General features: G+C 38.3%; 2 protein-coding genes and 2 pseudogenes across 7 annotated transcripts; 1 reads left to right on the top strand and 3 right to left on the bottom strand.

The window, feature by feature from the left end:
* Positions 1–36: 36 nt before the first annotated feature.
* On the bottom strand, positions 37–12,448 carry LOC131768456 (uncharacterized). Of its 4 annotated transcripts, XM_066164239.1 has the most exons (18): positions 12,310–12,448; positions 10,569–10,921; positions 10,115–10,279; positions 9,925–10,038; positions 9,306–9,428; positions 8,708–8,804; positions 7,619–7,837; positions 6,742–7,118; positions 6,121–6,288; positions 5,503–5,613; positions 5,144–5,260; positions 4,698–4,788; positions 3,688–4,068; positions 3,242–3,364; positions 2,780–2,911; positions 2,149–2,520; positions 830–901; positions 584–725 (listed from the first exon to the last, which is right to left on the bottom strand). In XM_066164239.1, coding segments are annotated over exons 1-18 (3,090 nt in total). In that variant the 5' UTR covers positions 12,383–12,448; the 3' UTR covers positions 584–723. The 4 variants fall into 4 exon arrangements, with proteins under 4 accessions (XP_058940178.1, XP_066020329.1, XP_066020336.1 ...); XM_059084195.2 differs by lacking the exon at positions 830–901 and having other exon boundaries at positions 37–725; XM_066164236.1 differs by having other exon boundaries at positions 613–901.
* A 569-nt stretch (positions 12,449–13,017) lies between these two features.
* Positions 13,018–13,547, bottom strand: LOC136279142 (uncharacterized; annotated as a pseudogene).
* Positions 13,548–15,264: 1,717 nt separating this feature from the next.
* LOC131768457 (uncharacterized) lies at positions 15,265–17,473 on the bottom strand (annotated as a pseudogene).
* A 769-nt stretch (positions 17,474–18,242) lies between these two features.
* Positions 18,243–25,393, top strand: LOC131768458 (contactin-2-like). Of its 3 annotated transcripts, none has more exons than XR_010717032.1 (8): positions 18,243–18,266; positions 19,247–19,407; positions 19,565–19,888; positions 22,051–22,365; positions 22,753–23,067; positions 23,597–23,745; positions 23,996–24,590; positions 25,066–25,393. XR_010717032.1 is itself a non-coding variant. In XM_066164251.1 (8 exons), exons 2-8 carry the CDS (start codon positions 19,281–19,283, stop codon positions 25,120–25,122), a joined length of 1,398 nt encoding a protein of 465 aa, XP_066020348.1. In that variant the 5' UTR covers positions 18,243–18,266; positions 19,247–19,280; the 3' UTR covers positions 25,123–25,393. The 3 variants fall into 3 exon arrangements, 2 of the variants coding, with proteins under 2 accessions (XP_066020348.1, XP_066020344.1); XM_066164251.1 differs by having other exon boundaries at positions 23,996–24,106; XM_066164247.1 differs by having other exon boundaries at positions 23,996–25,393.
* The last annotated feature ends 1,743 nt before the right edge of the window (positions 25,394–27,136 follow it).

Genomic DNA, 27,136 nt, shown 5'->3' on the forward strand with positions numbered 1-27,136 from the left:
CTCAGCTTAGACTTTATTTGAATTACATATCTTCCTGTCGTCTATCATGAATTGTTATCGGCTACATTACATTATTATCAACTATTCGCATACAGGTATTTAATCCACATATCTTTGCGTACTGATTCAGCCGATGGCTGAGTCAGTGATTTATTCTCTTATATGTTGGAGGCTGATGGAACAAAACAGAGATTAATTTACCTTGCCGGACAGAGTGACAAATATTGAAAGCGTTCTATCATACGTATGAACCCATTGCGATCATTTTCTTTTAAATGAGTTGAAGTCTCTCCGCTAAATCAATATGGACAAATATGACCCGCTCATTCTCGTGATTTTTTGCTTTACGATACAGAATCGTTTTCATTGTTACGATAACTCTGTTTCAGTGAATTGTGGTTAATAAAAAAGAAATTTACAATAAACAACGTTGAAATGGAAACAAAATAGGACGTTCTAAAATGAAACTCAGGCTGGTCTAATTTTCATTTCAGCTCTCTTGACGGAGTAGTTATATCCCTTCCAGTGATACCAATGGACTCCATCGCCAGAAGATGAGTGCTTCCCATGATGATACAGTCCATTCAGGTTAGAGAAATGACAGTTCTTGTACCACCACGCTCCTTTGAAAGTCACAGCACAGTTAATACTATCTACGTCATTATCCTGATCTTTGGTTGAAAAGGGATAGCCACGATGATAAGAAAGAGAATCGCCGGCAGTTCCTGAAAAAGCCACCCAAAAAGTGTTAGAAGAGTTCGATGATGGCTGAATTGCACGGGAAAAAGCGAATTTAGCATTATCAATATTAACTCCCTTTTTTACTTACAGAGCGGGCCGGAATGCGAAATCCCTTCATTAGCCAGGCTAGCTGAGTGAAGGCAACTGAAGCAGTTGCTGCCTGATAATGATGTATGATAATAAAAATAATGATAGTAATCATACTAATAATGATGATAATAATGCTACTAATAACAATACTACTACTAATAATATATTACTAATACTTATTATATAAAAATATGGTATTTATTGACTGTATAATTATCAATGTAAAATATTCAATTGCGCATCACAATGTCAAAAGCTCGAGAAGAGTTGGAAGCTGCTTATTCATTTTAGGTAGGATTTTGCTTTTCGACTTTTAGGAGTGCAGTTAAATGCTGTTGTTCTCTCTTTAAGGCGATTGCGTAGTCGGTCAAAAGTTCATGTTAACCATGTGATCGTGTAGCCGATGTAAAGCTGCTTTCTCGACGAGCTTCGATAAAAAAAGCCTTATTGCTTACAGGTCTCAAATTCTTCAATGTGATATCGAGACCGGACTTCTTGAGTAATGGACATGCTAGCGCCTCCTTCCACTCAGCGCTCGAGAAAGTGACCGGCTTCTAATGATTCAATTTTTGATCATGGTAACGACTGGAAGAAGAGTATCGCATTTGCTGACCAAGCGAGAGGGCATAGGGTCGAGTGGGCAGGACTTCAATGCTGAGTTATGAATAAGCGATTTAATATTGTTTGTAGACAAGATCTTAAATGCAAATAACGATGGAGTTGATGTGGTAGTCCTATCAACAGTAATGGACGCGGAGACAGTAAAATCCATGATATCAGCATCAATTTGTCTCTGGATTGCATACTGAGGAGTCACCTTAACATTGGGGACCACGACATAGAATTTTTCTGCCCTTATCAGTTCCAAGCTCATTACTTGCACAGGTCATATTACTTGTTATCATATTTCGCTAATCTGTCGTCTTTTTTATTCCCTCAATAATATACTCAAGTTAACCTGAACTCACTCAATCTAAAAAGGCTACGGATGCCATGAGTTAATTTAAATGAAAAGATATTTTAAGAGCAATTGAAGTTTATTTGTAGGTTGGCGATGCAGTGGTGTGGAATTTGTGCTTTTTTCGTCTAAATTTCGCTATTATTCGTCTCTTTCGGGTGCACTGCAGCCGCGAGCGATACTTAGGACATCGAGCACAAAGACCAATATTTATGAATAAACGACAATTGTACCCTACCATATTTTAATGCATCTTTAAAGTGAAAAAATATTTTTCGAACACGTTTAGTTTCACATGCAAAATTTCACGACGAAGCACTTAAGCCTCTATCAAATGGTGTCGAACATTCTTCTCCTACCTGAGTAGGTCCCAAGGCTAAGCTTGTACTTAGTCCTCTCACTGCTAACTGAAAACATGTTGTACTCCGCGTAAGCAGTGCTGCCTGTGGTGTCCATCAGATCTACCCGTAGCTTATTCTTTGTTTTTGTAAGGCGGTGAATCTTATCCAGTCCCAGCCAAAACTCACCATTCAGATTACCAAAGCCATTCTTGTAGTCGATCCAGCCGCGGTAGAAATTTACCGAGCCATCCTGTCTTTTTTGAAACACTACCCAACCCCCACCGGCTGTTGTTTGGTCACAGTATACATCAAAGGCACCAGAGCCATCAGGGTCGATTGTATAAACACCGCTGGTTATTTTACCAGATTTGTACAGCCCTGCACAGTTAGCTGTTGATTGAAAATCCAGAACGTTAAGCATTTGAAAGTAGACTGATAAACAGGTCGAAAAGAAGTGTTCATTTGCTCGGCGAGTGTGTTCTGTATTGCATGTTACTCGATTCCGAAAGCTAAAGCCTCCCTGCCACACCTTCCTTTACAATTCCTTGAGGTATCGAGAGTTCGGGAGGTATTTTTTCTTCTTCTTTTTTTTCGTTAGTACCAGGAAGATAGGAAATATGTTGACCCTTCGAGGTGATTTCTTACTTACTTGGTATGTTACAATTTATCTTTCCATCTCCTTTGTATCCTGCTGAACATATGCAAGAGTAGGAACCAGGAGTATTGACACACTTAGCTTTTGCATGGCAGGAAAATGACCCTGAACTGCATTCGTCTACATCTGTTTTAATGAAAAACAATATTATTTTTATAATATGTGTAATATTTAAAATAAATTTTAAATTAGTGATGAAAAATTCAAATACATGTCATGGCTCGACTGATCAGTATAATGTTTTGAAAAAATCTTTCAAACGATTCCTCGTGAATCTGAAATGTAATAAATTTTTATCACGAAACTACGAAAGTGAACTAGCATTAATATTATTTTCAATTTTAGACCAAAACAAAATGGTTTGACAACCAATCACGGTATTACGGTTTTACGTGTTAATTTTATTCTAGACCACACTATTGTTTCTTCTAAATGAAGGTTTATAATTTGACAAACCTGAGCAATTTTTCCCCTCTAGACGAAAACCAATAGGACATCGACATGCGTATGAACCATCACTATTCACACAAGAGGTATTCACCGGACAATCGTTGAAGAAATCGTTACATTCGTTGAAGTCTGTGACGAAAAGCTAGAAATCAAGCTGTGTAATCTCCATGGTTTCACTGGACAAAATACGTTAAGGGATTTTTTTTTTCATTTTTCTATGAGATCATGCTGTTCTTCAGGAATTGCTCAAAGAAATCGACAATTCAGCGGCGGTCGATTATCTGACGCAGAAGTTTAAGTCGTCGCGCAGTTCCCTTTTTGAAGATAAAAAAAAATGTATGTCCTTATCAGTCACAGGGAGAGATGGTATGTAGAGTGAAAGATTTAAAAAAATGTTGTTAATTTTTCATCACTGTTGCTAGATTCAATTTGGCCCTAAAATTATGTCTTACCTTTCTTACAAGTGAATCTGTGACAGTCACTGCAGTTAACATCGTTCCATTCGTATCGATGATCTTGAAGGAAACCAAGCGTATGAATACAGTCCTCATCGTGAAAGTTGTTTGGCTGGTGTTCCGCCCAGTAATGGAAGTCATACGATGTTCCATCGCTCCACACAAATTTCCCTTCAGTATTTATATCAGAGAGCCCCAGCCAAGAATGCTCCCCGCCATGTAGACTTTGAACATAAACATTCTCTTCTTGACTGTGGATACTGGGAAGATTAGCCCCCAGGGCTGCGCATGTACCCTGGCTGTTGGTCCACGAATCACAAGAAGATACTTTCCTGTAACAATATCCATTGAAATACTTCCATTTCTCCTCACAAACATCTTTTGAGATAAGAGGAGGAAAATGAATGATTGGGAGTGAGATTTTTTATAGAAAGAGATCCGGGTCTATTGTCCAAGAGTCTGACGTGCACAATTACTATAATGGCCTCACTGGTACGATTTAAGACTCTAAAACTGTATTATGCACCTTTCTTAGGCGTCCTGCACAAATCAATCATCAACATGAAATGAATATCAACTGCATACTACTTTCCGCGTATTTCTGAGATCGAGAATCATGATGGAATTGTCTCGACGCCTCTATCTGAAGTAATCCATGGCATATAACAGCCGTAATAAAATCATCAAGACTTATTCGTTATTCTGCAGACACCCACAACTGAAAAGTGACATGCGATAATGTTTCATCGACGCTTTCCTAAACGTTTTCGTCATGATTGGGCTATGTTTGGTTAATAAAGTTCACCGCAGAGCGAGAAGAATGTCAAAAGTCACCTCTTGCACCCGTATCATTGCTATTTTACACGTGAGCTGCTATTAATTTTGATTGTTTTTGTACATTTAAACCCTAATTTATGTTAGTTTGGAGTATTAAGGGCCTAAAACCTGTTATGAATAGTAACGTTGCCAAGAATGCCTTTTGAATAAGGGTAGAAATATTCACTAACCTGATAGCACTGCATAGGATACCAACAACGGATCGTAATGCTGGATGAACAGTTCCTTCACGCAAATGCGGAATCTAGAGGGGGTGATAAACTTGAAAAAAAAAACAAACAAACAAACAAAATGTGAGAAAATTAGAGCTGGAGAAAATTGAGTTCTGTTTCTGTTTCAGTAGGGGCTAAATATGTCATAATGAAGGGCCAAACATGAAATCATAGTCTCATAAAGGTAGCTGTAGTACACGCTTGCGATTTTTCCCTCTTTTTTCTGCAGATAATTGTAAGAGTGTGATACTGTTATTGAAAGCCTCATCTGAAAATGGCGTCAATTAAAAATTTTTATTACTTTATCAGCCTCTATTCTTCCACGCTTGAAACATGAATATCTAGCCTCAATGATTTTTGGGATGGTGAAATCTTTTTTCCCTTATGACAGCCCTCTGGATTACCTCAATCCAGCTCACAATTCCATTGCACTCTGCGGCTACCTTTCCTCCTTTGATAGAATGTTTGGCTGTTACCAACACCGTTGGTGATTTTTCGTAGCTTCGCTTGAAACTCACGTCCTATGGAATGAAATAAGACATCTTGTTATTGGAGCTTGCCTCTAGGAAACTGAGTCGTCCTACTTGATACAAGATGCTTTGCATGATCCCAACGAGACAATGACAATTAATAAAGCTGCAAAAGCAATAAAAACTCTCGAAGATTACTGAATACGCACCAAAACAAAAACAATATGTACAAACAGAGAAACATATTACTGCTAGCATACATGTTTTTCCAAATCACTCAGTGTTGAACTCACCTTACAGAAGGCAAAATTATAAATCTCTGATGGCGAAAGGTTATTCTGAAAGTTTACATCACTGTGTTCTGAAAACAATGGTCTGTGAAGGGACTCGAACGCAAGCCAGTTCTAAATAAAAAAAAAAAACCAATGCACAAAGATGGATAAAAGAATAGGGTAATGAAAGTGGAAGTGAAAGATTTCTGTATAATTTAATGGTTTATTATGTGCAACCGCATACTTAATTACATGTAGAGTTGCTTGATGAAAGAAAACAATGGCGAAAACAAGAATTTACTTTTGGGACAAGAGAGGATGTATTACACTCCCTCTCTTTCTTTAGTATTCATACTCTGTTTAAGAACAGTAAGAGGTTAATGGAATTCTTTCCCAAGCGGCTTTTAAATTTGTGATAAAGCGCGGTGCATATTCAAGTTTCAGAGAAGCCTCTTCAGGCGATCGCATTCCTCTGTGAAGTGCAACTAATGCAATGATGGTCGGTAGCTCGATTATATTTATTCGTGCTGAGGTCCTTGTGTTGAAAGTTGCCTCACAATTGATCACACCAAGACGTCGAGTTCTTTGTAAACAGTGAGCCCCTAATAATTGCATGTCTTAAAACGTAAAAATACTCACCACCGATATGTCGTCATGTACCCCTGCAAAATTCTGCAGCTCACGAAGACAAATCTTGAAGGAATTTACGGAGACATCTTCCATCCACAAACTGGTGGCATCGTGCTTAAGGCGGAATCTGTGGTGCTCGGCTGTTGCAAAAATCGTCGGTGGCTGAGAAAATTTTCCCTAAGAAATGTACAGGATGCAACCAAAAAGTTGGATGAAAGTAACGAAGGGATTCGATAGCATTTTATAAAACTACAAGCCAAGAAGTTTAGACTCTTTTCGGGCACTAAAGTATCGTTCACAGTTTCAGGAATTCGACAAATTCTATATGTTTTACATTTTCTAATGTTTTCAAGCAGTCTTTTCAAGAGACCAAGTGAAATTCAAGTCCTTTCCAAGTCAAACTTAAAGAAAGGTAATTTGAATTTCCAGCGAGTATCAATGAGCTTTTTCAGCTTACATCTCTTTTCCTTCCCTTCTCGTAGTTTTCCAACAGCTAAGAGAAGAGTAACCAACTTTGCGTGCACGTGAGGAGCATTTTCAATGCTTTAAAAGCTTTGAAAGTCAAGTTTTTCTTTTTTCTTTTTTGGAGTTTTGAGGGTAAGTACTACTGAAGTATTAAAATAGCATTACCTTGGCAAAGGTGACCTTTTGACAGCTAGTTCCAGTCCACCATCTCGAGAACCATTTCTCGCCTGCCACTCCCCCAGACGGAGCACCCTGATAAGCGACCCAATCAACTGTGGCAAAGCTATCCGAGGGGTAATCATTCCTCCCAGCTCGAGTGACACAAGCTGTGAACTGAGTGCTGTTGACACTCTCAACCCAGGGTGTTGTGGCTTCATGTACCACAGTGGAGTCACTATAGTTCACATGATTGACAGTAAGTTGAACGTATATTTTCTGGTCAGGGTAAAATATGAAAGGTTTAAACTGGATGACCTCACACTGGTCTTCTGCCCAAGAAGGAACGTTCCCGAATTGATGTCTTCCTTTCTGAAGAGGGAAACCTACAGTACACAATTATTATTAGAATAGGGAAGATGCAAAATTTTGAGCCCTCCGGTTAAAAAAAAAAAAAAATATATATATATATATATATATATATATATATATATATATATATATATATATATATATATATATATTAAGTCATGGCTCAGATCACCATCGTAAGTTTTTTTAAGGGCAATAATTTAACAGTCCATTATACCATTTCTATTAAAATGTAAAAGTAAAGCTAGCTATCAGGATGGTTTCCTTAAGTAAAAGCCCGGGTAGTCTCTCCTCGAAAAGTTTGCGAGCAACGGCAGACGCGCAAAATATTCTCCTTGTTGGTGTACGCTTGGTGGTCAGGGTCCAACAAAGCAAGATTTTTAAATTAAGATACTAAATACTTTTATTGAGCGTGGGACATTTAAGAAAAAGAAATTGAGTAGGCTCTAAAATAAATGGCCTTAAAACAAATACTAAGCCGATTTAAAGGTTTTAGATTTGAATAAGAATGTACCTATACAGCTTCCAGGATGATACTTAGTGTAATTCCCACGTGTTCTACAAATTTCTTGCTTGAGAAGGCACAAGTTGGTAAATGTGCGACCGTTAGATGCGCAGACCTGTTCCTCATACGATGGACAACTGCCTTCGCAAGCACAAGTAAATTGGTTCGGAGACAAGGATACACAATGGCTGTGATACTTGCAACTTGCATTCGAACAAGGATCGAGATCTGCAATTGACATATTCATTTGTTTAGAGCAAAAGCTGAATACAAAAGCTTCAGTACATAACGGTACCGGTAGAGTTAGCATTTGAAAATAGACGAAACATTTCCTTTTTTTCAATGCGCCAATCGGTTGTCCCAGTCTTTCGCAGCTCCGAAAATGAATGTTTGAAATTTACTTGATACCTACTATAACCAACGCACCAGCGATAAGCTCAAGAGGAGTTTAATTTCCACGCCATTACCAGTGGGTTCTAAGTAAAGTATTACGAACATAGTACATCAAGAACGGAACGACTAATTACGAGATCGGAAATAACATAGGAAATACAAATAACAAGAACTATGTACAACCAAGGCAATACTACTAACATAAGGAGCACGGGACACTCGACGAAAGAGCAATCTACCTGACGATTTTTGAAATACTGCTGAAGAATGTTCTTGCGAATACCTTTACGCGAGCTCAGACCTTTCTTATTTGCAAGATCCGCGCGAAAATTCAAAGCTATATAGATGGCCGCGCGGACTGGGGCTAGGAAGAGGATTGGTTTCTACAACTACAGCAAACTGAAGTACACACAATTTAAGGTGTCACAGTAAAAAGAGTAATCGAAGATAACGTGTTCTAAATTGAAACTAATTGGTTTCCTTGATCTAATTGTTATCTTTATCTAAAATAACTATCATCTTCTGAAAATTTGTTTTGTGTAATTCTTGGAATTCTTTGCTAACGAACACTTACTCGATGAGAGTTTATTAAGAGTTTTGCGCGAAACCAAACCCTAATGCCTTTTGTGATGGCTAACATCGTCGAAATCAGCTAAATGTATTTCAGTTGGTAAATTTAATGATATTTATATTATAAAATTTTACCTCCGAAAAGCAAATAATCAACAAGTACTTTGCTTCTCTGACCATCATATCCGGCACTATCCTTTATACACACTCGAAAGTAAGAGGTAGTCACTTCCTTTAAAGAAAGAAAGGCGAAAAAATGTGGTAAAAACATAAGGTCAAAGCAAGTCTTCTGACCGCTACGTGGGTATAACTCAATTACTGTCGTCCTCCTTAAGTTTCACCAAAAATGTTGAAAAATTGCACGATAGTGGTCTTGTAAAACTTGTCATATTATCAGAAGAGACCTACCACATCACTCTCTGGGCTGATTTAGATTACAAAGAAACTTAGTTCTGTTTTAATTTAATTTAATTTTGACAATTCATATACAATTGTTTTTTAAACTATTTAATGAGATTTTAACTTGAGTCCTGGCTGTCCCATGTACCAAGTAAAAACCCTCCAAAAACCATGTAGTAGCGGTTGCCTGATTTTTTACTTCGCAAATTTTGGTTTCTGTTTTTGTTTTACTCATTTCTGTCTTTGGATGAAACCCAAATTGTTTTGATCTTCTAATTCCTGGTTTCCATATAAGGTCTAATGATATAAGTGTCTGAATATTTTACCATCTCACCTCCAGCCAAGTGATTATAGGCCCTTTCACTGAGCAAGCGTTGTTTGCATTGTTACCGTCACCATTGATGACAGTTGTAAGTAACAAAGGTGCAGAGTAAAATGGAATCGAAAAAGTGACATTCTGAAAAATGGAAGTTGGCACAAATTATATATTTTTATGCCTAATTCTTTTTAAGCTTGTTGCTTCACATTTTTCCATGTAAAGGCCGTTCAGTGTTGCCACTTCTCCGTCTCCCGAAGAATGGCAATGCTTGAATTAAATGATGAAGGGTTCCCCCAGAAAAGCTGACTGTTACTGAAGGTTTGCTATTGGAGGATTTATTGTGGAATCTATTGGGGGAGGGGGGGAACACATTCCATAAGGTCTTAAAACCTTTTAAAAGTTCGCTTTCATCTTCATAATTTTATAATAAGCGGTAGAGCTCCTAAATTTGATATATTTCTATTTTTCTCCGTTTGGAGTTAGATGACCATGTATGACGTACGTGATGGTACATATCGAAAAATTTCCGGTAATTACGCTTGTGGTCTCAGCTCCTGATTTATCTGGCAGAGATAATTTCGATTATTTTTTATGTGATGAAGTTGATAGCAGTTTAACGTGGGGTAATTCATACCTTACACAAGGCGTAACTGTCTCTTGTAGATGGTACCTCGTTTTCGGAAAAACTTACGGCTGAGGACTCCTTTGCCTCCCAGGATAGTGGGCAATGTTCGTAGGCCATCCAGTTCTGCAAAAAGGAAAATAAATATCATAGACTTCCTGACAGTGTGATAACTGTTTTTTAATTGCTATGTTCAACATACCACTGAGAGTTTATCGTGAAGGCCGTCGAATGTCGTCGATTCCTGTAGACAAACTTCAAAATGATTCGTGGAGACGTTTGCAATCCAAATATTCATGGCGTCCTGAGCTTGGTTTAGGGTACCATGCTGTACTGTCACGTGAATTTTGGGTATCATTGTAAACGGCTTATTTAAAAGAAATAAAAAAGAAAAATAGATGGGTGCACAAAGATAACAGAAACGAAGAAAGAAATACTGCAAAGGCAAAGATTGGAAATACTTTTGATAGGAATACTTAAGAAACAAAAAACTTGATGAGAAACACAGACAGAAGAAGTAGAGAAATTCCAGAAGAAACAGAGAGAACTGGGTAAGAAAGGGAGGACGAAAGGTGTTTTCAGCGGAAGGGGACATCACAAGACGTTGAGAGACTAGATTATGAACTCAGCGACTATAATGCTTTAGTTATCTATACCTGAGTGAATTTAACCCGATTGCATTGTGATCCAGTTGTGAAAAAACTAAAAATAGCTTGGCCATGAGATACTCCCGTTTGTGATCCTTGGAATGCAAACCAATCAATCATAGTGCTGTTACTTTCTAAGTTTTTGCCACTTTGTACGAGACAGGTCTTGAAACGGCTCGTTGTAACATCTTCGATCCAAATGAAAGCTAAATCATGGACCCCTGATGATTTATTTCCATGATTAATTGAAGCAAATACTCTGACGGGAGTTCCATTTCCTGAGAATTTGCTGCTGAATGACACGTACTGGCAAGTTAGGTCACCATTTCTCACCTGCATGTCAATCTTACCCCTCTGAACGCCTAAAATGGCGGAAAGAGCATTTTTTTAAAATCAGAATTAGCAAAAATGCGAGTGCTGTGTTGAAGGGATTACACTTAAAATAGAAGGCTCGAAAAAAATCAAATCAATGCGTTTAAACAATGAAATGTGGGAGTTGAAAACTCGGTATTTTTTCAATTATCGGGCCTGACCCTTGACTAGGTCTAGCCTAGATTGGTATCTCAAATTTTGTTTGTGGTGAGGCTTTGGAACGTGACTCAATGTATCTTCAGAAAACTAATCTATGCCAGAAGTGGAAAGGGTGATGGAAAGCAAGTTTGCCTGTTGTTTGTTTTCTCCATAGATTTGTTTTGTTAATTCATTTTCGCCGAGTTAAATGAAAGCAAATATAAAATAAAACTACAAAAGTCAGTCAATTACGAAAGCCAACGACATTTTTTCTAGATTATGCTAAAACTGAAATGGGGTCTTGCGCTCGATTGAAACAGTTGTTTTTTTATCGGAAATATGACTAAAACGAGAGAACGTTACAAGTGCAGTGACTAGCACACTACACATCACATGCTAAAACTGTAATCTGGTCTTGCACTCGACTAAAGCAGTTGTTTTTTTTCTTTTAATCGGAAATATGAGTAAAATTAGAGAATATTACGAGTGCAGTGACTAGCACACTACACATCTCATCCCATCTCATCTCTAAAAGGAAATGAAGGTCAATATGCCATGAGATGAGAGAGCAACGTTAAAACAAGAGACAATACTCGAAACAATGGATGTCAAAGGATTGAAGAGTTAACCTTGAATACATGAAGTATCAGTGGAGTATAATGGCTACGTGACCTGCTTCGGGATGTTTTCTATTCCCACTCTCCATACTTATTCAAAAACGCGTTGAATGTTACAAGGCAGTCGATGATGAATGAAACGAGTACAGAACCAAGCAATTGTGAACTATAAAGGAAACGTGTACTTTTGAGGTTTTTTTCTTATTTTTCAGCAGCATTCTTTCATTTGAATAAAGCTTGCTTATGGTAAGTGATAATCTTGAGAGGACTAAAACTGACTTTGAGATATTGCTCTGAGAATCTGAATCCTTCGACGCTACCTAATATTTTTCGTTGTATAGCCAGGCCTCAGCTCTATGAAATGTCTCAGCATTAGCGACGCCAAGTGAATGGGCCTTAAATTCAGGGGTGGGGCGCGTATTTTACTTATTCTCTAAAAAACGTAACGATTATTGAAGGCAACACTGATCACAAGAGCTTTAAGATACATCAAAGTACCGTTTGATAATTAAGTCCAACGTAAAAGTTTTTAACCGATAGTCAGTGAAGATAGTTTGAGAGGTTTCGGGACCTTTCGAGAGGAATCGTTTGAATACAAATCGAATATTGAAAATTAAAAATACCTTCGATGACGCCGTTTTGCATCAAGCACACCAAAAGCGCGGAAAGAAATCCTTTTTCTATGAAGGATATCATGACTTTATGATTAAGAGGGAAATGGTACTGCAACTCCAACCGCCAGGATTAGATTGGTTTGAAAACTGCCAAGCAAATGCGGTTTTAAAGGCTTTGTCATGAGATCATTCCAGGACGGTTCCAATAACAAATAAACAGAGAATAGCACGCAACTTGCGTAGTTTGTTTCCTTGTAAAATATTATTCCAATCCAAAATAGAAATGGACCACAACTTTAAGTAAGCTGCGGTAATTGATTATCTTATTCTTTTACAGAGAAAACAAAGGTAAACAACAGTAGTTTTTTTTTATTGTTCTCAGTAATGTACACCGTGATAAATGTAGTTAGTCTAGTGTTTGCATGAAAAACAAATTTTTAGCCGCTCCTTAAGATGAGAGAGCAGCGAAAGAATGAAATAATTTCATATTAAGAAACATGCTCTGAAACATGCTCTAGCAACAACCTAGCAGAGGCTTTCCACTAGATTTCGTCCCTTTCAACAAGAGAAATTGAGTGGCAAGACTTCAAAGCAATGAAGGTACGTTTAACCTGTCGGAACATCTGTTTTAAGCTGGATGAGAAAATAGAGCCTCTCAGCTGCCTTTTTTTATCACTTCTGCGATATGCGCGTTCCAAGATAGGTCACTTGAAATAGTTACGCCTGAGCTGCAAAGTCTGTAAGAATGAGATCCAAAGTAGCATTTTTCCTTGTAGGAACTTTCACAATTTGCCGAAGATGGTAATGGTTATTCACGAGCCGCAAGTTCAGGCGACTGAAATCTCCACCGACCACTAATGCACAGTTCGGATACATAGACTCTGCTAGGGCCAGAGAAATAGAAAGGTGGTTCCGAATGCTGCTATCGTTCTCAGCTGATGGATCAGGATGGTAAACAATTGCCCTAACTAGGCAGGAGTACCCTCGGGGGAGTCGCTTTGGCCTCAGATGGACCCATAGAATTTCTTATTCTTCGCAACATTTGAGTTCATCGATCAGCAAGTATTTAGAATATCCCCGCCGCGCTCAACCTCTTCTCTGTCCCGGCGAGTGATGGAGTAGCCAGGGATCTCTACTACATTGTTAACTATGCGATCTTTCAACCAAGTGTCAGTAATACATGCCAAATCAACATCATTAAGCACAGCGAACTCGGATACTTCTTCGATCTTTGGCACAAGAGACATGACGTTGGCCAATAATATTTTTGGGACGAAGTGTTCTCATTTTGACTGGTTTTTGTTACGTGACGCGTTGCGCGCGGGATCCTGCGGGTCTTGATGATTGTTCAAAGTTCCATTTCCAAAGGTGTCCCTCTCTATCCATTATGTAAATGAGCTTCTACTTCACTAACGCTAGTTTCCTCTTGATAAGTATTACTTACGTGTTGCCATGCATATAATTTTTATACATCCGTTCATCTGGGGGGATGATGGTGTAGCACTGAGATGTTTAGTCGAAAACCTTAAACACTTCGTGGTATTCCTGTGGAGGCTAACTCTAGAATTGCTGTCTCTTGTATAGTTTCTGTAAATGAGAGAACGGTGCCTTATCCAGTCTTCACTCTGGTGGTCACCCTTGTTAAACTGTTGGTCATTTTCGGTTGTCACATTGAAATCGTCGTGTTCAATTAAATAAATCGATGGAACTTTCATTCATTTGATATCTAAATTCTCTCAAACAATTTTTTTGTTGTTGTGAAACGGTGAGCAAAGTTTTCAGTCTTCTAAAAACATGACAAATACTCTCTCGGGAAGTCTTTGCAAGTCAGTTCAATTTGACCCTTTGTACAGTAACTGCACGACAAAAAGCCGAATTAATTCAAGGAGAAAGAGCCGCATTAAATTCCCCATGGGTCTTGTTAACGTGTCTCATTTGATTTTTAGTGTTTTTGTCAAAAAATGGCTGATTTACACGCGCCATGGCAGCAAACAAACGAGCAAACTCCCACAACTTCAAAACTTATCGTTGAGTTTACTTACAATAACTTTCTTTGCCATTTACTGTCTGAGCAGAGGTACTCTTCGTACACTTATCATCAATGGAAGTGAATAATAATTTCCGTAAGATCACTGAATGTTTTTGAAAGAAAAATTGTCGTGACAGTCTTTAATCTTGAGTTTGTTTGCCATACCAGTATTATTGTCTGTCTGAATTTTTTTCTTACGCGTTCTCTAATTGACATTTGTCAGATTGTGACAGATGCTTGTTAAAAAGGAAATGTTTCAAAGTTTGTTTGGAAGCCTTCTGAATCACCCTTATCTTTCGGCGTGAAGATGTTAATTCAGTTCACGCCATGTGGTGACTTCATTTGACAATTCATGTCACTTCACCTTCGTTTGATTGTATGAACACTATCTGAAACTAGGATAATCCTGCAACAATTTTTCCTTCTTTCACACTTTTATGAATTAGTGCCATGAGATGATCACTACATAAACAGCAGCTCTTATCAGTAGGATCAGCTTTATGTACTCCACAGTAGCAGTAGTTACTGTCATTAAAAACCCTTTGAGGAATGTAATCGTTTTTGCTAGGAGTGTAAGAACAAGGTTCATGATGCTGCTCAGGTAACCCAACCAATATAATAAATTCATGCCTGAATATTTCAGCCTTTTCACATCCCTTTAAATCCTTGATTTGTTTACATACAAAGTTAATGTACTTTTTCACAATAAGGGAGGTCTCCTCTACATTACCCGCAAAGACTAAAATATTGTCTCTGCTGGATGCCACTCTCTTTCCAACATTAAGAAAGCTTATAAGGAACGAACAAGCAGATTCGTTTTTACCAAAAGGGCATCCATCCCCCCCAAATGCAACAAGAAACCTACCCTCTGTTTCTCCAAACCATTTTAATGCACCTTTGCGTTTCCTTTGCATGTTCAAATAAAATTTTGCTAGTCAGGGCAAATACTCTCTTAAGTCTCTAGAGCACCCATTAATATTTTCATCATCTATGTCTTTAGAGAATTCTTCTTCCATGGAATAGACCTTTTCTACATCAATCTTTTTTATTTCATTCACAAGAGAATTGTAAGTAAAAGGTTTTGGTATGGGACAGTTTGGCATAAACTTGATAGCTGTTTTACCCCCCCTCTTTGCATCACTAGACTTCATTGATGATGTTAGCCTCACCGCTTGGTATTTCCTTTTCCCCATTACCCCAGATGTATAGTAAGTAGCTATGCTAAGCGATACATTATCTTTTGAACATTCAAATTCTGCCAACTGATTTTTTTTACATTGCTTGATGATATAATTTATAACCTTACTGTTAGATAATACATAATCACCTAGAACACTGGTTTTGCACTTTTTAGATATGGTGTGGTAGAGACCATCAAGTGCAGGTCTTTTATTAGAAATTGTTCCTCCATGAATCTTCATGGCAGCTTCAAATGTTTCTTTACATCTACGCTCTAACGTCTCAGGTGAGACAGTGTTAGTTGGTGGATGTACATGAGTCATTGTTTAGAAAAAGAGACTACCGATTATGCCCTGTTGTTTTTTCATAGCTTCTAATTCTGTATTGTCAGATAGAATGGTGTCATACACTTGAGACGATGGCCACCTCTAATACTGTAATCCAGAAAATATCCCTGCAGTATATTCACAATTGCACATTATGTTTCAGTTATCATCTCAGCATAAAACTAAGAGAAATTACCCAGTATCATAAAGAATACCCTGACTTCTCGTGTTCCTGCCTATAATTATTATTTTCAAACAAACATGACATAACAATATATTTTTATTTCACTTTCTGGGTTGTGAACTTCTTTTTGTTGACTCTCAGTCAGTCCTTTTTTCTGAAAATATTCCATAAGCTTAGAAATCTCCACATTTTACACCTTACGTCTGTTCATAAAATGTCGCAAAAACATTGCTGTCAAAACTTGCAGAGCTAAAAGATTCTGTGTTTGTGTATATAGATATGTTAATTATATTCCAAATATTAAATTGCATGCAGTAGTGTGCATTTTCATATTGAATTTGGCAATTTTGGTTCGCTTGGCCTTCAGCAACAAAACTTAACACGTAACAGTGTTTACAAGATCAAAACCCGATTTCTCCTCACCCGCACGTCTATTTGTATTGTGAATGTCTTGGAAGAATTTCTTACTGGATTATGTTACAAAATGAGGTCGATGTGTTTTAATAAAGGGCTGATAAGACTAAATAGTGAAACATATAGACTAAATAATCACCGATAGATTTCAAAGAATACTTTTATAATAAGTTAGGGAAATCATACCGTAGCGAGAGCGGATTCTAGTCGTATTAATTTCATTTCAAACAGAAGGCAGTCATTCTTAATTTGTTTACCTTATCATCCAGTCTCTGAACTTTTCGCTGAAGTGTTTTCACCTCTTTTGAAAGCTGAGAAAGGCTGGCTTTCTCTCTGGCGAACTCCTCCTGCAAGCTTTTCCTTGCCTTCGTGTATTGCCCGGCAGCAATGTGGTCATATTGCTGTCGCTTGAGAGGCATATCACTAGTGTTGAAGGTTCAGAAAGTAAGTCTTAATCATTTGAGTACCGGTCTGTTCGTGCCAGAGTCTGACACAAACCACTCATAAAAAAAGCAATATTTCTGAAAAAGTGAAGCGAAATCCCCAAAACGAAAAACATACGTTTTTTACCGAAGGTTTGTAGTTTCCATTTTTGCAACACTTCATGCTATATTCAGAAGAACGAAAAAGCCTTTTGAAGCTGAAGTTAGCCATTTTCAGATTAGTTCCTTACGGCACCATGATGGGGCGAAAGCGAAGACAAAGGAAAATTCACACATTTAACTTTTTCCGTTGAATTTAGTATCAAAATAAAGCTCGTTCTTCGTATTTTTGCAGCATACTGCTTTCAATTCATTCCGGACTTTCCCAGACAGCAACACGGGCTCTTTATATACTGTTCAAAACTAGTTGCCAGGGCTATCAGTTATGACAACGGCCAGACCGCCATCTTTGGCGACATAGCGTGACCAAAAATTGCCGACAGCTGACCCGGTGTGATAATAGCGTTTTTAGCATTGAAGCAGCCAATCCCAGAAGTTTATTTTAAATTATCTTCTTTATTAAGACAGAAAATTTGTCACCACTCTTATGGAACTCCATGCTTATTGAGATCGATTCCTTGATTAGATATGAGGCAAACGTTAAAAAGCCGCCATTTTGATATCCGCGTTCGTTCTTGTCAACTGCTCGAATAAATGAGTCATTCGAAGTTTTTCTTTGTAAGGGAATAAAACCGACGGAACAAAAGCTTGGTTGGGAAAATAACCCTCATAACTCTTTATTATTTTACCTGCTTTAAGTGCATGTCAGCTAAGTGGAAACTCCGAATGTTGAAAACTAACTGCTGGGCGATAAAGATCGATGCAAAGTTCCCGCCAAAACAGCTTGGCTCATCTGTAAAATCTGCAAAAAGCACCATTCTATATTTTTATTTGATCATGATTATTTTTTCATCTAAAATGTTTTGAACTTATAGAGATAAAAAGTTGCATTAGGTGTCTCAAAATTATTCATAAGTCTGGCTAGTTTATGCCTTATGACGCACGATAAGTTTTTTCATTTATATGTTTTTTTTTCGGTCATAAATTTTAAACTTGGGTAGCAATCATGGAGATGTGTCTATTGCAGTTGCTGCCAAACCTTGAGAACCATTTTAACACACACTTACATGTTTAATGAACATCAATGGAAGCTTAAATGGTCTCTAAGCGTGGCCTCATGCAGTGTCAAATAAATTGAAATATAGCTGCTAGGTATACAATTGGATCGATAAAGATCTACATTGTGACATATGTGGGCAAAAACACCTGTTTTCTTTATGTTTATTCCAACGTTAGAAAGTTGAATATATTCACATTTTGTCTTGTCTGCTGTGGCAAGCAAAAGACTTGAGGTGGGTTGAATGACCTTTTTCTCATCAGGACTTTTACTATTTATTAATTTTTATATTTTAAAATACTCTATTCTCGCGAGAACTCACCAAAGCTGTCTCTAAAAGCCAAAACTCATCGAGATTCAGCAATTTGAGTGATCAGTGGGAAACTTGACATATCTTCAAATGAAGAACATCTTAAGCTTTTGCAAGACTCACTTAAATTATCCCGTGGGAAATGACATGTGTCAAAAATATAAAATTTAAAAAATCAACAACCATCATAAAAATATAACAAGGTAAGTGAATGAGATTTTCTTATTTCTTTTACGTTTTTCCCATCAGTTTTTCGTGACGAACTCTCATCTTCTGTTTTCATTAGGCTTTATTCAGACCTTCAATTTACATTTTGGTCAGGTTTCGTGAGCATCGTTGCGTAGTTAACAAGATATGACATTTTGCACGAGACAATTTATAAGCCATCTGGTTGTAATTTTTGTTCTTTGCATTTTCTTGGTCACGAAACATAGACTTTCTGAAATGAAGTCTTATGCTTCTATTCTTTTAAGTTTTTTGGACCAGTAAGAGAAAATAATGGGATCATTTTCGCTCGGTTAATAGAAATAGCCACCGCTATTACGGCCTCATTAAAATTGACTCATATGCCAAAATGCATACAATAATAATAATGATAATAATAATAATAGTAATAACAATAAAAATAATGATGATAATAGCTATCATTATGGTGATAATAATGAAAATAATAACAACAAGTCTGATAATAGTAATAATGATAAAGCCACATCCTAAAAAGCAGGTTTAACCCTCTCCCTCGCCTATCATTTTGCACTTCGGCTCATTTCCCCTATGGAAGTTTGGTAATAACTGGACAATTAATCTGTTGATAAAAAGAAAAGTTTCCATCATCTACTGCCCGCTTTGGTTTTAAAAAAGATGTTTTGCCTTATGCCATAGCAAACAAACGATTTTACATTTAGGTAACTTTTGTACGAGGAGGTGAACGAACATCCAATGACCAGAATGCTAAACACACATTGGCTTGGAAACGCTGGCAACTTCTTCATGCTTTTACTTGTTGCCAGTGCTCTAAGCAGCCTTTCATCCGAGGAAATGAGCGACAGATGCAATAGAGAAAAGGGTTAGTAACAACTGCATTTTTGTTTACAAATCTAAATTTACACTCTTGATCCACAAATCAAGTCTTTATAATGAAGTCATTGATTGAGTCATCGTTATGATTGATTAAGGTTACCCCGAGGACCACGCATTTAATTTTTTTTAACTTTTCCGTCTAGTGATACCTGAAGTGGATATCTTCTCAAGTCCGCCAAACCGCACATTAACAATAGGTGCAGATATTAACTTGACTTGCATAGCGTGGCCAAGGTATGTAGACCGGCTTTATCCAAGGAGATGGACCAAGTATATTCAGTGGTATGATCCTCAGGGTAGACCAGCTGGAGCCAAATGCCTGCAGGTTACATCAAAAGTCAAAAAGCTACGCTGCACATTAATGCTCAAGAGGTTGACTATGGAACAGTTTGGAAACTACACTTGTGAGGCTCAGAATGATTATGAGGGATATTGCAGGCAAAAAGTTGTCGAAATTGAGCTGCAGGGTAGGCAAAAAATATAAAGTAATCTCCTCGAGAAGCAATAAAGTAATTGATGACATGAGTTAAATCGCATAAAAGGGTCTTGTTGGTGAGCACACATTTGCGTAGAAATTTCATAATAAAGTAAATTGGCAAATGCGGTGCCAGCATAAGGCTCATTCTAATCTTCCGATCTTTAATCATACTGCCTGGCCACAATCAAAGTTTGGAAAATCAGTGATAATTAGAAGAGGAAAAATTTTATTTTCGAAACAGTATCAAACCTATAAAAGTTAAGTTTTTCGTTTGTCTCACGATGTAGTCACGAGTGATGTAGATCGCGACGTTACGACTGCATACTGCTAGTCTTCTTCAGGTGATGAGGTCGACTGGTCATGCGTGATCTTATAAAGCATGATGCTCTTCCGTGATTAATTGTTATTCTACAGCTCTGATTGGTGCATTTCGATCCTTGCTGTTCACTTAGTGATTTGCTCCCTCGGCGGTCCGCTATCGCAAGGCTCTCCTGTTGTTTTGTTTTCTGATCGTGGGCATCCACGTTTCTGAAATTTCTATTCCACTATCTCTGTTGATGTTGTCAGGGTGAAGTCTTACATGAACTGCCTCTTTGACCCGGAGCGTGTAGTAATAAGGGTCACGATCAATAAACTTTACTTCGTTCCAGAGTGGCTTATGTCCGGTGTTGTGGGCATGCTCTGAAACGGCGGAGATCTCGGTACGGGCGAGTCGATGTCTCGATCGTGCTCCTTAATTCTTTCTTGCATAGGTCTTCTTCGATGTACACCTTGCCACATTCATTGCCCTTATTACTACACGCTCAGGGTCAAAGAGGCAATTCATGTAAGACTTCACCCTGAAAACATCAACAGAGATAGTGGAATAGAAATTCCAGAAGCGTGGATGCCCACGATCAGAAAACACAACAACAGGAGAGCCGTGCGAATGAATGCGGCAAGGTGTACATCGGAGAGACTGGAAGACCTATGCAAGACAGAATTAAGGAGACATACGACCCTCCTGTACCAAGACCTCCGCCGTTTCAGAGCATGCCCACAACACCGGACATAAGCCACTCTGGAACGAAGTAAAGTTTATTGATCATGACCCTTATTACTACACGCTCAGGATCAAAGAGGCAATTCATGTAAGACTTCACCCTGACAACATCAACAGGGATAGTGGAATAGAAATTCCAGAAACGTGGATGCCCAGAAAACACAACAACAGGAGAGCCGTGCGACAGCGGACCGCCGAGGGAGCAAATCACTGAGTGACAGCAAGGATCGAAATGCACCAATCAGAGCTGTTGAATAACAATTAATCACAGCAGAGCATCATGCTTTATAAGATCACGCATGACCAGTCGACCTCATCACCTAAAAAAGACTAGCAGTATGCAGTCGAAATGTCGCGATTTACATCACACGTGACTACATCGTGAGATAAACGAAAAACTTAGCTTTTATTGTTATTCACCACGATGAATAACCACAACCTTTTCTACGAAAGCATAAAACCTGATGAGTGATACGGAATGATTCATTGCTCGCGGAAACCACAAGTTATCTCATTTCCTGCTCTAAAAGCTTTCGTCTGTTTATTACTCTAATTCGCTCTCACCTTACGAAAGAAATCGCATGACGTCTTTACAATGGCGATTTAACTGACAGTAAAGCAACATTTTACTAAATGGTACCTACCTTCCTGGGATTTTTTTTCACTTTCTCGTAACCCCGCCATCTAAGTCAGCTTTCTTGAAAATATTTCATGTTAAAAATAATACTTATGTAAAGTAGAAAACGTGGTGACAAGTGGTTTGCGCACTGAATTGCGTGTGCTAAAAATTTGCTGCGCATTGGTATTTATCTTCCATGGACTAGCTATCATATCCAAGAGAAGTCAGGGTGCTTTGTTTAACAGTAACATGGATAGAAAAAAGACAAAAACATGAGCAATATTGATTGGACATGATAGAATTTCTATAAGGCGTGGGCTTATTATTTCAAGATGTCTTTATCGTGAAGAAGCTCCCTTTATCCCTTTAGCGTTTCCTTAATTACCTACCTTCCCCGCTTTACTTGATCTTTACTCACTGACGGCTTCTCAAATTTTACTTTCTTTCTTCAAAAAAAATATCCATCGTCATCTGAAATTGCCGGTGTAAGCTTCCCTGGCACCAGAGATTGTTGAGGATCCTAAGAACCAAACTGTGGACGCTGGTTTCAACGCAACCTTTGACTGCGCCGCCAAAGGTCATCCCATGCCGTCTATCACATGGATAAAGAACGATGACGCACTTGCTGTACAATCTTACAACCGGAATAGAGTAGCTGAGATTTTCCTTGACGACGAGCAAATTCATAGCCAGCTGGTAATAAAGGGTGTAAAGAGGGAAGATAATGGAAAATACTACTGCTTTGCAAATAACAGTGCGGGAGAAAAAGCATCAAAGCCGGCATTCTTGTCCACAAAGGATCCAGGTGAGACAAATGCTCTATGTTTCTCTATGACAAGTGGTTTGTGCACTGAATTGTGCGTACTAAGAATTTGCTGCGTATTGATATTTATCTTCCATGGACTAGCTACCATATCTAAGAGAACTCAGGGTGCTCTAGTGGATAAGTAACATGGATAGAAAAAAGACAAGCTTGAACAAAATCGATAGGACATGATAGAACTTCTATAAGGCGTGGGCTTAGCATTTCAAGATGTCTTTATCGTGACGAAGCTCCCTTTATCCCTTTAGCGTTTTCCTTAATTACCTACCTTCCCTGCTTTACTTGCTCTTTACTCACTGACGGCTTCTCAAATTTTACTTTCTTTCTTCAAAAAAAATATCCATCGTCATCTGAAATTGTCGGTGTAAGCTTCCCTGGCACCAGAGATTGTTGAGGATCCTAAGAACCAGACTGTTGACGCTGGTTTCAACGCAACCTTTGACTGCGCCGCCAAAGGTCATCCCATGCCATCTATCACATGGATAAAGAACGTTGACGCACGTGCTGTACAATCTAACAACTGGACTAGAGTAGCTGAGATTTTTCTCGACGATGAGCAAATACATAGCCAGCTGGTAATAAAGGGTGTAAAGAGGGAAGATGATGGGAAATATTACTGCTTTGCAAATAACAGTGCGGGAGAAAAAGCATCAAATCCGGCATTCTTGTCCACAAAGTATCTAGGTGAGACATATGCTCAATGTTTCTAATCTTGGCATTAAATTTTGTTATGAAACGACCATTTCTTCTGAAAAGGCGATGGAAGTACTTGAAAGAAATGCTTTCAAAAGACACTAACAGAAAGTTTTTTAGAACAGTTCACTTGAATACTGGACATATGTATCCCAAAGAGCAGCGCTGAGGAAATAGCTTCCAAATCTCACGTTCCTGTTCATAAAAAGTTAGATGAGGTTGCATTTTGATACTACACTTTGCATTCATTTTCCTTGAGGGGCAATCGTGTAGCAGAACTCATTATGAGATTTTACTCTATCTTAATTGAAGAAAAACATCATTTTTGCCGACTGAGCAATTAAATGAAAGTTGAAATTTAATATTTCCTCGCTCTATGCAAATCCTAGAGGGCAGATAATCAGGTTTCAGTTTCTCACACTATGAGACGAAACGACCAGCAGCACCATATAATGCGCTTGATAATTCCATGCAGTGTTCAATCTCACTGTTTTTTCATTGTTCTTCATATTTCAACAAGCTTCTTCAAATACAGCCCTGCCAATAAAGGAACAACAACGTTCTGTTCCCCTGGTTACTGCACTTGGTGTGTGTGGTGGCGTAATAATTGCATTCATGAGCGGATGCATTATGGCGTTTTTGTATCGACGTGCAAGAAGAAACCATGAGGTGACACTTATTGAGTGCAATCGAACTTCATAGCAACTAAAAGTTAACTTGATCAAACGCCCACAAAAATGTTTTCCAACTATAATCGCTGTTAAATAAAATTCGCAAGAATACTCAAAGTGGAGAATAAACTATCCTTTTTGTTTTGAACAATTGGGTATTTCGATCGCCAGGGGATTTGTAACGATTTCTAACACCTTAAAACTGCTCTCAATTGAACATGTTGCTCTTCTGTCTGTATCAATATTAGGGCCATGAAGGTGCGGAAGAGATCTATGTGGCCTGCACAGACAACAAAGATTTGGCTGAGATGATACTGAAAGATATGAATGCTGATACGGAAGAAAGTGAGCTTATAGAGGTAAATGCTATCTCTTCGTTGTTAGTTGGTGAAAATAAGAATAACTATGTGCAGCTAAACAATAAAAAGCATACGCATGACGACTGGATAGTTGACTCGATACCGAGAGTATCGTCCGAGGAAAGAAGGACTCCGACTCCACTAGATGTCGGAGATAAACATTTCCTAAATTCCATCTTTGATCAAAAAGGCCATGCAGAAGAGTTGTTTAACTCATGAAATGGTCACCAAAGTGCCGAAGATGGCTGTGGTCACTTTGATGTCAACATTATTTCGTATCAAGACAGTGGGATGGATAGTGACAAAGATAGCGACGAAATACAAACAGCTCTCTTCACTGAGATAGAGGAGAGCGAAAAAAACCAAGGTACTCTCGAAGTACTCGATGAGGTATTAGGTGAAGGAGAATATTGAATCGTTTACAAAGGTCGCTATGGTGGAAGGAATGGTAGCATTACTGATATTGTAGTAAAGAAGTTGAAAGGTATGCATAAGGGTCTTATTCTATTGGCTTAAATCTTTACTCAGTTATTGTTTTCTTGGCAGTGTGGGCGGATCAGCAAATAAAATTCGATTATACGTATTTTTGGGACTATTGTATGTTATCCAATTGCAATCTGAATTCTTTAACGTAATATTTGTAGCAAGGTGATGGGACTGGCAGAGTATTCTCAGTATTCTTCGTTTTCTTTGCATTCTACGTACAACACAACCTAACCAACTTATGAATAAATATCACCTTTGTTTATCGTCAGATTATAATGGTTCAAACGGTGTATCACTGCTTGCCTAATTAGCGGTATCTCATGAGTTTTTTTATATCTCTTCCTCATCTACCGCCTTGTTACTATTTTCTTTACTATCTGCTGTTTTTATATGATTACAATTTTTTTTCATTTCAAGCTTCACTCGTGCATCTAACCTGAAATATCTTCTTCTCTTTGATTCATCAATTTCAGAGGACATATATTAACATCACCGAGGATGAAATAAGTGGAAGATTTGAAGTGAACTAGAGCCAAAGCATACTTATGTAGAAAGCTTATGTTCATAGCCCGAGCAATATTTTAGTTCACGATGTAGGGAAATGCGTCCTACTATCTAAAACTAACCTCAGTTGCGCCAATTTCAGTTTGCTACACTGTAACAATTTGATAAGCAACAGCGCTCAGAATCTTAGGATTTAGTCTGAATCATATAATCATAGAATCTTTCGTCTTGTATATAGAATTTATAAACTACGTTGTTAAAGAAAGATCTTATCCGTTTTGTTGAGAGATACAAAGAAGCAAATAAATACTGATTTCACCAAAAAGGAACCAAGATCTAGCCATCTGACTTTGTGTATAATTGAACTCATAACAGTTTAATTTTTATTAAATTTCACACGGGAACCAGACATGGTTTGATGCTACTCTGGTTATCAGACTTAATGAATGTAACCGAAGAAATTACAATTCATAGACCCAACGTTTCGACACTCCTGTCTAGTGCCTTCATCAGGGATGATCTAAACGCTGCAACAAGAGGTCCTTTTATATGATCCCTAATTAGCTGCCTTTTTTCCGACGAGGTGTAAATAGGCGTCAGGAAGCAAGCCGCCATCGTCACGATTAAAAGGAGCGCGGGAAGAGTTAATATGCCAAGCCTCCAAACAAAGGCGCTGGTGGTAACGCCGACTAGTGGTGATAATTTTAGAATTATCCCACACAATAGTAGGGTTGGTTAGGCATGTGTGCTCCGATAAAGCTGGATTTTCCCATTCGCAAAAGAAAACCGCTTTTCGATGCTCTTTCAAACGTGTACCAAACTGACGTTTGGTCTGTCCGATGTATTCGTTGTCACAGTCATTGCAAGGAATAGAATAAATGGCGTCGGTTCGTTGTTCTTTCGTGACAGGATCCTTAGATTCGGCGAAAATATGCCCCAAAGTCTGAAAAGGCTTTTGAGCCGCTTTAACGTTGTGGCTATTCAAAATTCTCTTGATGGGTTCCGTAACACCCTGAATGTAAGGAATAACAGCAAAACCAGTCGCTGGTTCCCTTTCATCAAGAGAGTTACTAGTTGTAACTTGTTTTTGGCAGTTGGGGAGAAAGGTTTTTGAATAGCCATTTGCCTTTAGGACATTAGAAACATATTACCTCTCCTCAGCCTTCGAATCGAATGAAGATGGTAGACAGTTAGCCCTCCTGAGTAAAGTTTTGGCTACAGACTTTTTATGGCAAATAGGGTGGTGAGAATCGAAAGCGAGGTATTTGTCGGTGTGGGTAGGTTTGCAGTAGACACTTGTCTCCATATTATCCTAAACCCCTCTGGACACATTTAAATCAAGAAAGGGCAAATGTCTATCCTGTTCACGCTCAAGGGTGAAGCGGATCGACGACTCTACTTAATTAAAGTGCGATAGGAGGCGCTCCGCTTCATTTTCAGATACCGCAGAAATAACATCATCGACATAATCGACATATCGTTTCCAGAAAAAGGGTTTAACCGGTGAAGTGGCCAAGGCCCTTTGTTCCACGTCTTCCATTACTATGTTGGTAATGACATCAGAGACGGGCGAACCCATAGCTGTACCAGAAACTTGTTGATGGTAGGTGCCGTTATATGCGAGTTGCGCGGTTTTGAGGCAAAAAGACAGTAGATGAATAATATCCTCCACAAGAAAAGAAGTTCTTTGTCCTAGGGAGTCTCTCCTCCGCAACCTTAACCGAAAGATGCACTGGGATTTTAGAAAAGAGCGAAACAACGTCGAAAGATATCAATTCTTCACAAGCGTTAAGAGTCTTATCTCTTATGTTGTCAGGTTAATTTTTGTTTTTATGAGCAATAGCTCCACTACCTCACGGAGTTTATTGCCTGTCCCTCTGAGCCACAAATGTTCATTTCATTTGAAATTATATTTATTACTTGAGCTTTATAAGCTTTTCCTTTTGAAACACTGTCAATATCATGCTCTATTGCAGTCATTATCTGTTCCCAGATGTGAACAGTTTTCCGAGAGTAAAGCTCAAGGATACCGTGAGCTTC

Source organism: Pocillopora verrucosa, chromosome 1 (assembly GCF_036669915.1).
Source record: "Pocillopora verrucosa isolate sample1 chromosome 1, ASM3666991v2, whole genome shotgun sequence".
Lineage (NCBI taxonomy): Eukaryota > Metazoa > Cnidaria > Anthozoa > Scleractinia > Pocilloporidae > Pocillopora > Pocillopora verrucosa.

Excerpts from the sequence above, each read along its gene's own strand:
- LOC131768458 (XM_066164247.1), top strand. The coding sequence starts at position 19,281 with ATGACCAGAATGCTAAACACACATTGGCTTGGAAACGCTGGCAACTTC. Across the intron at positions 19,408-19,564 it reads CAGATGCAATAGAGAAAAGG|TGATACCTGAAGTGGATATC; the intron begins GTTAGTAACAAC and ends TTTTCCGTCTAG. Across the intron at positions 22,366-22,752 it reads CTTGTCCACAAAGGATCCAG|CTTCCCTGGCACCAGAGATT; the intron begins GTGAGACAAATG and ends TGTCGGTGTAAG.
- LOC131768456 (XM_059084195.2), bottom strand. The coding sequence starts at position 12,382 with ATGATATCCTTCATAGAAAAAGGATTTCTTTCCGCGCTTTTGGTGTGC. Across the intron at positions 7,119-7,618 it reads TCATCCTGGAAGCTGTATAG|GTTTCCCTCTTCAGAAAGGA; the intron begins GTACATTCTTAT and ends TGTGTACTGTAG. Across the intron at positions 3,365-3,687 it reads CAGATTCACTTGTAAGAAAG|ACTTCAACGAATGTAACGAT; the intron begins GTAAGACATAAT and ends TTTTCGTCACAG.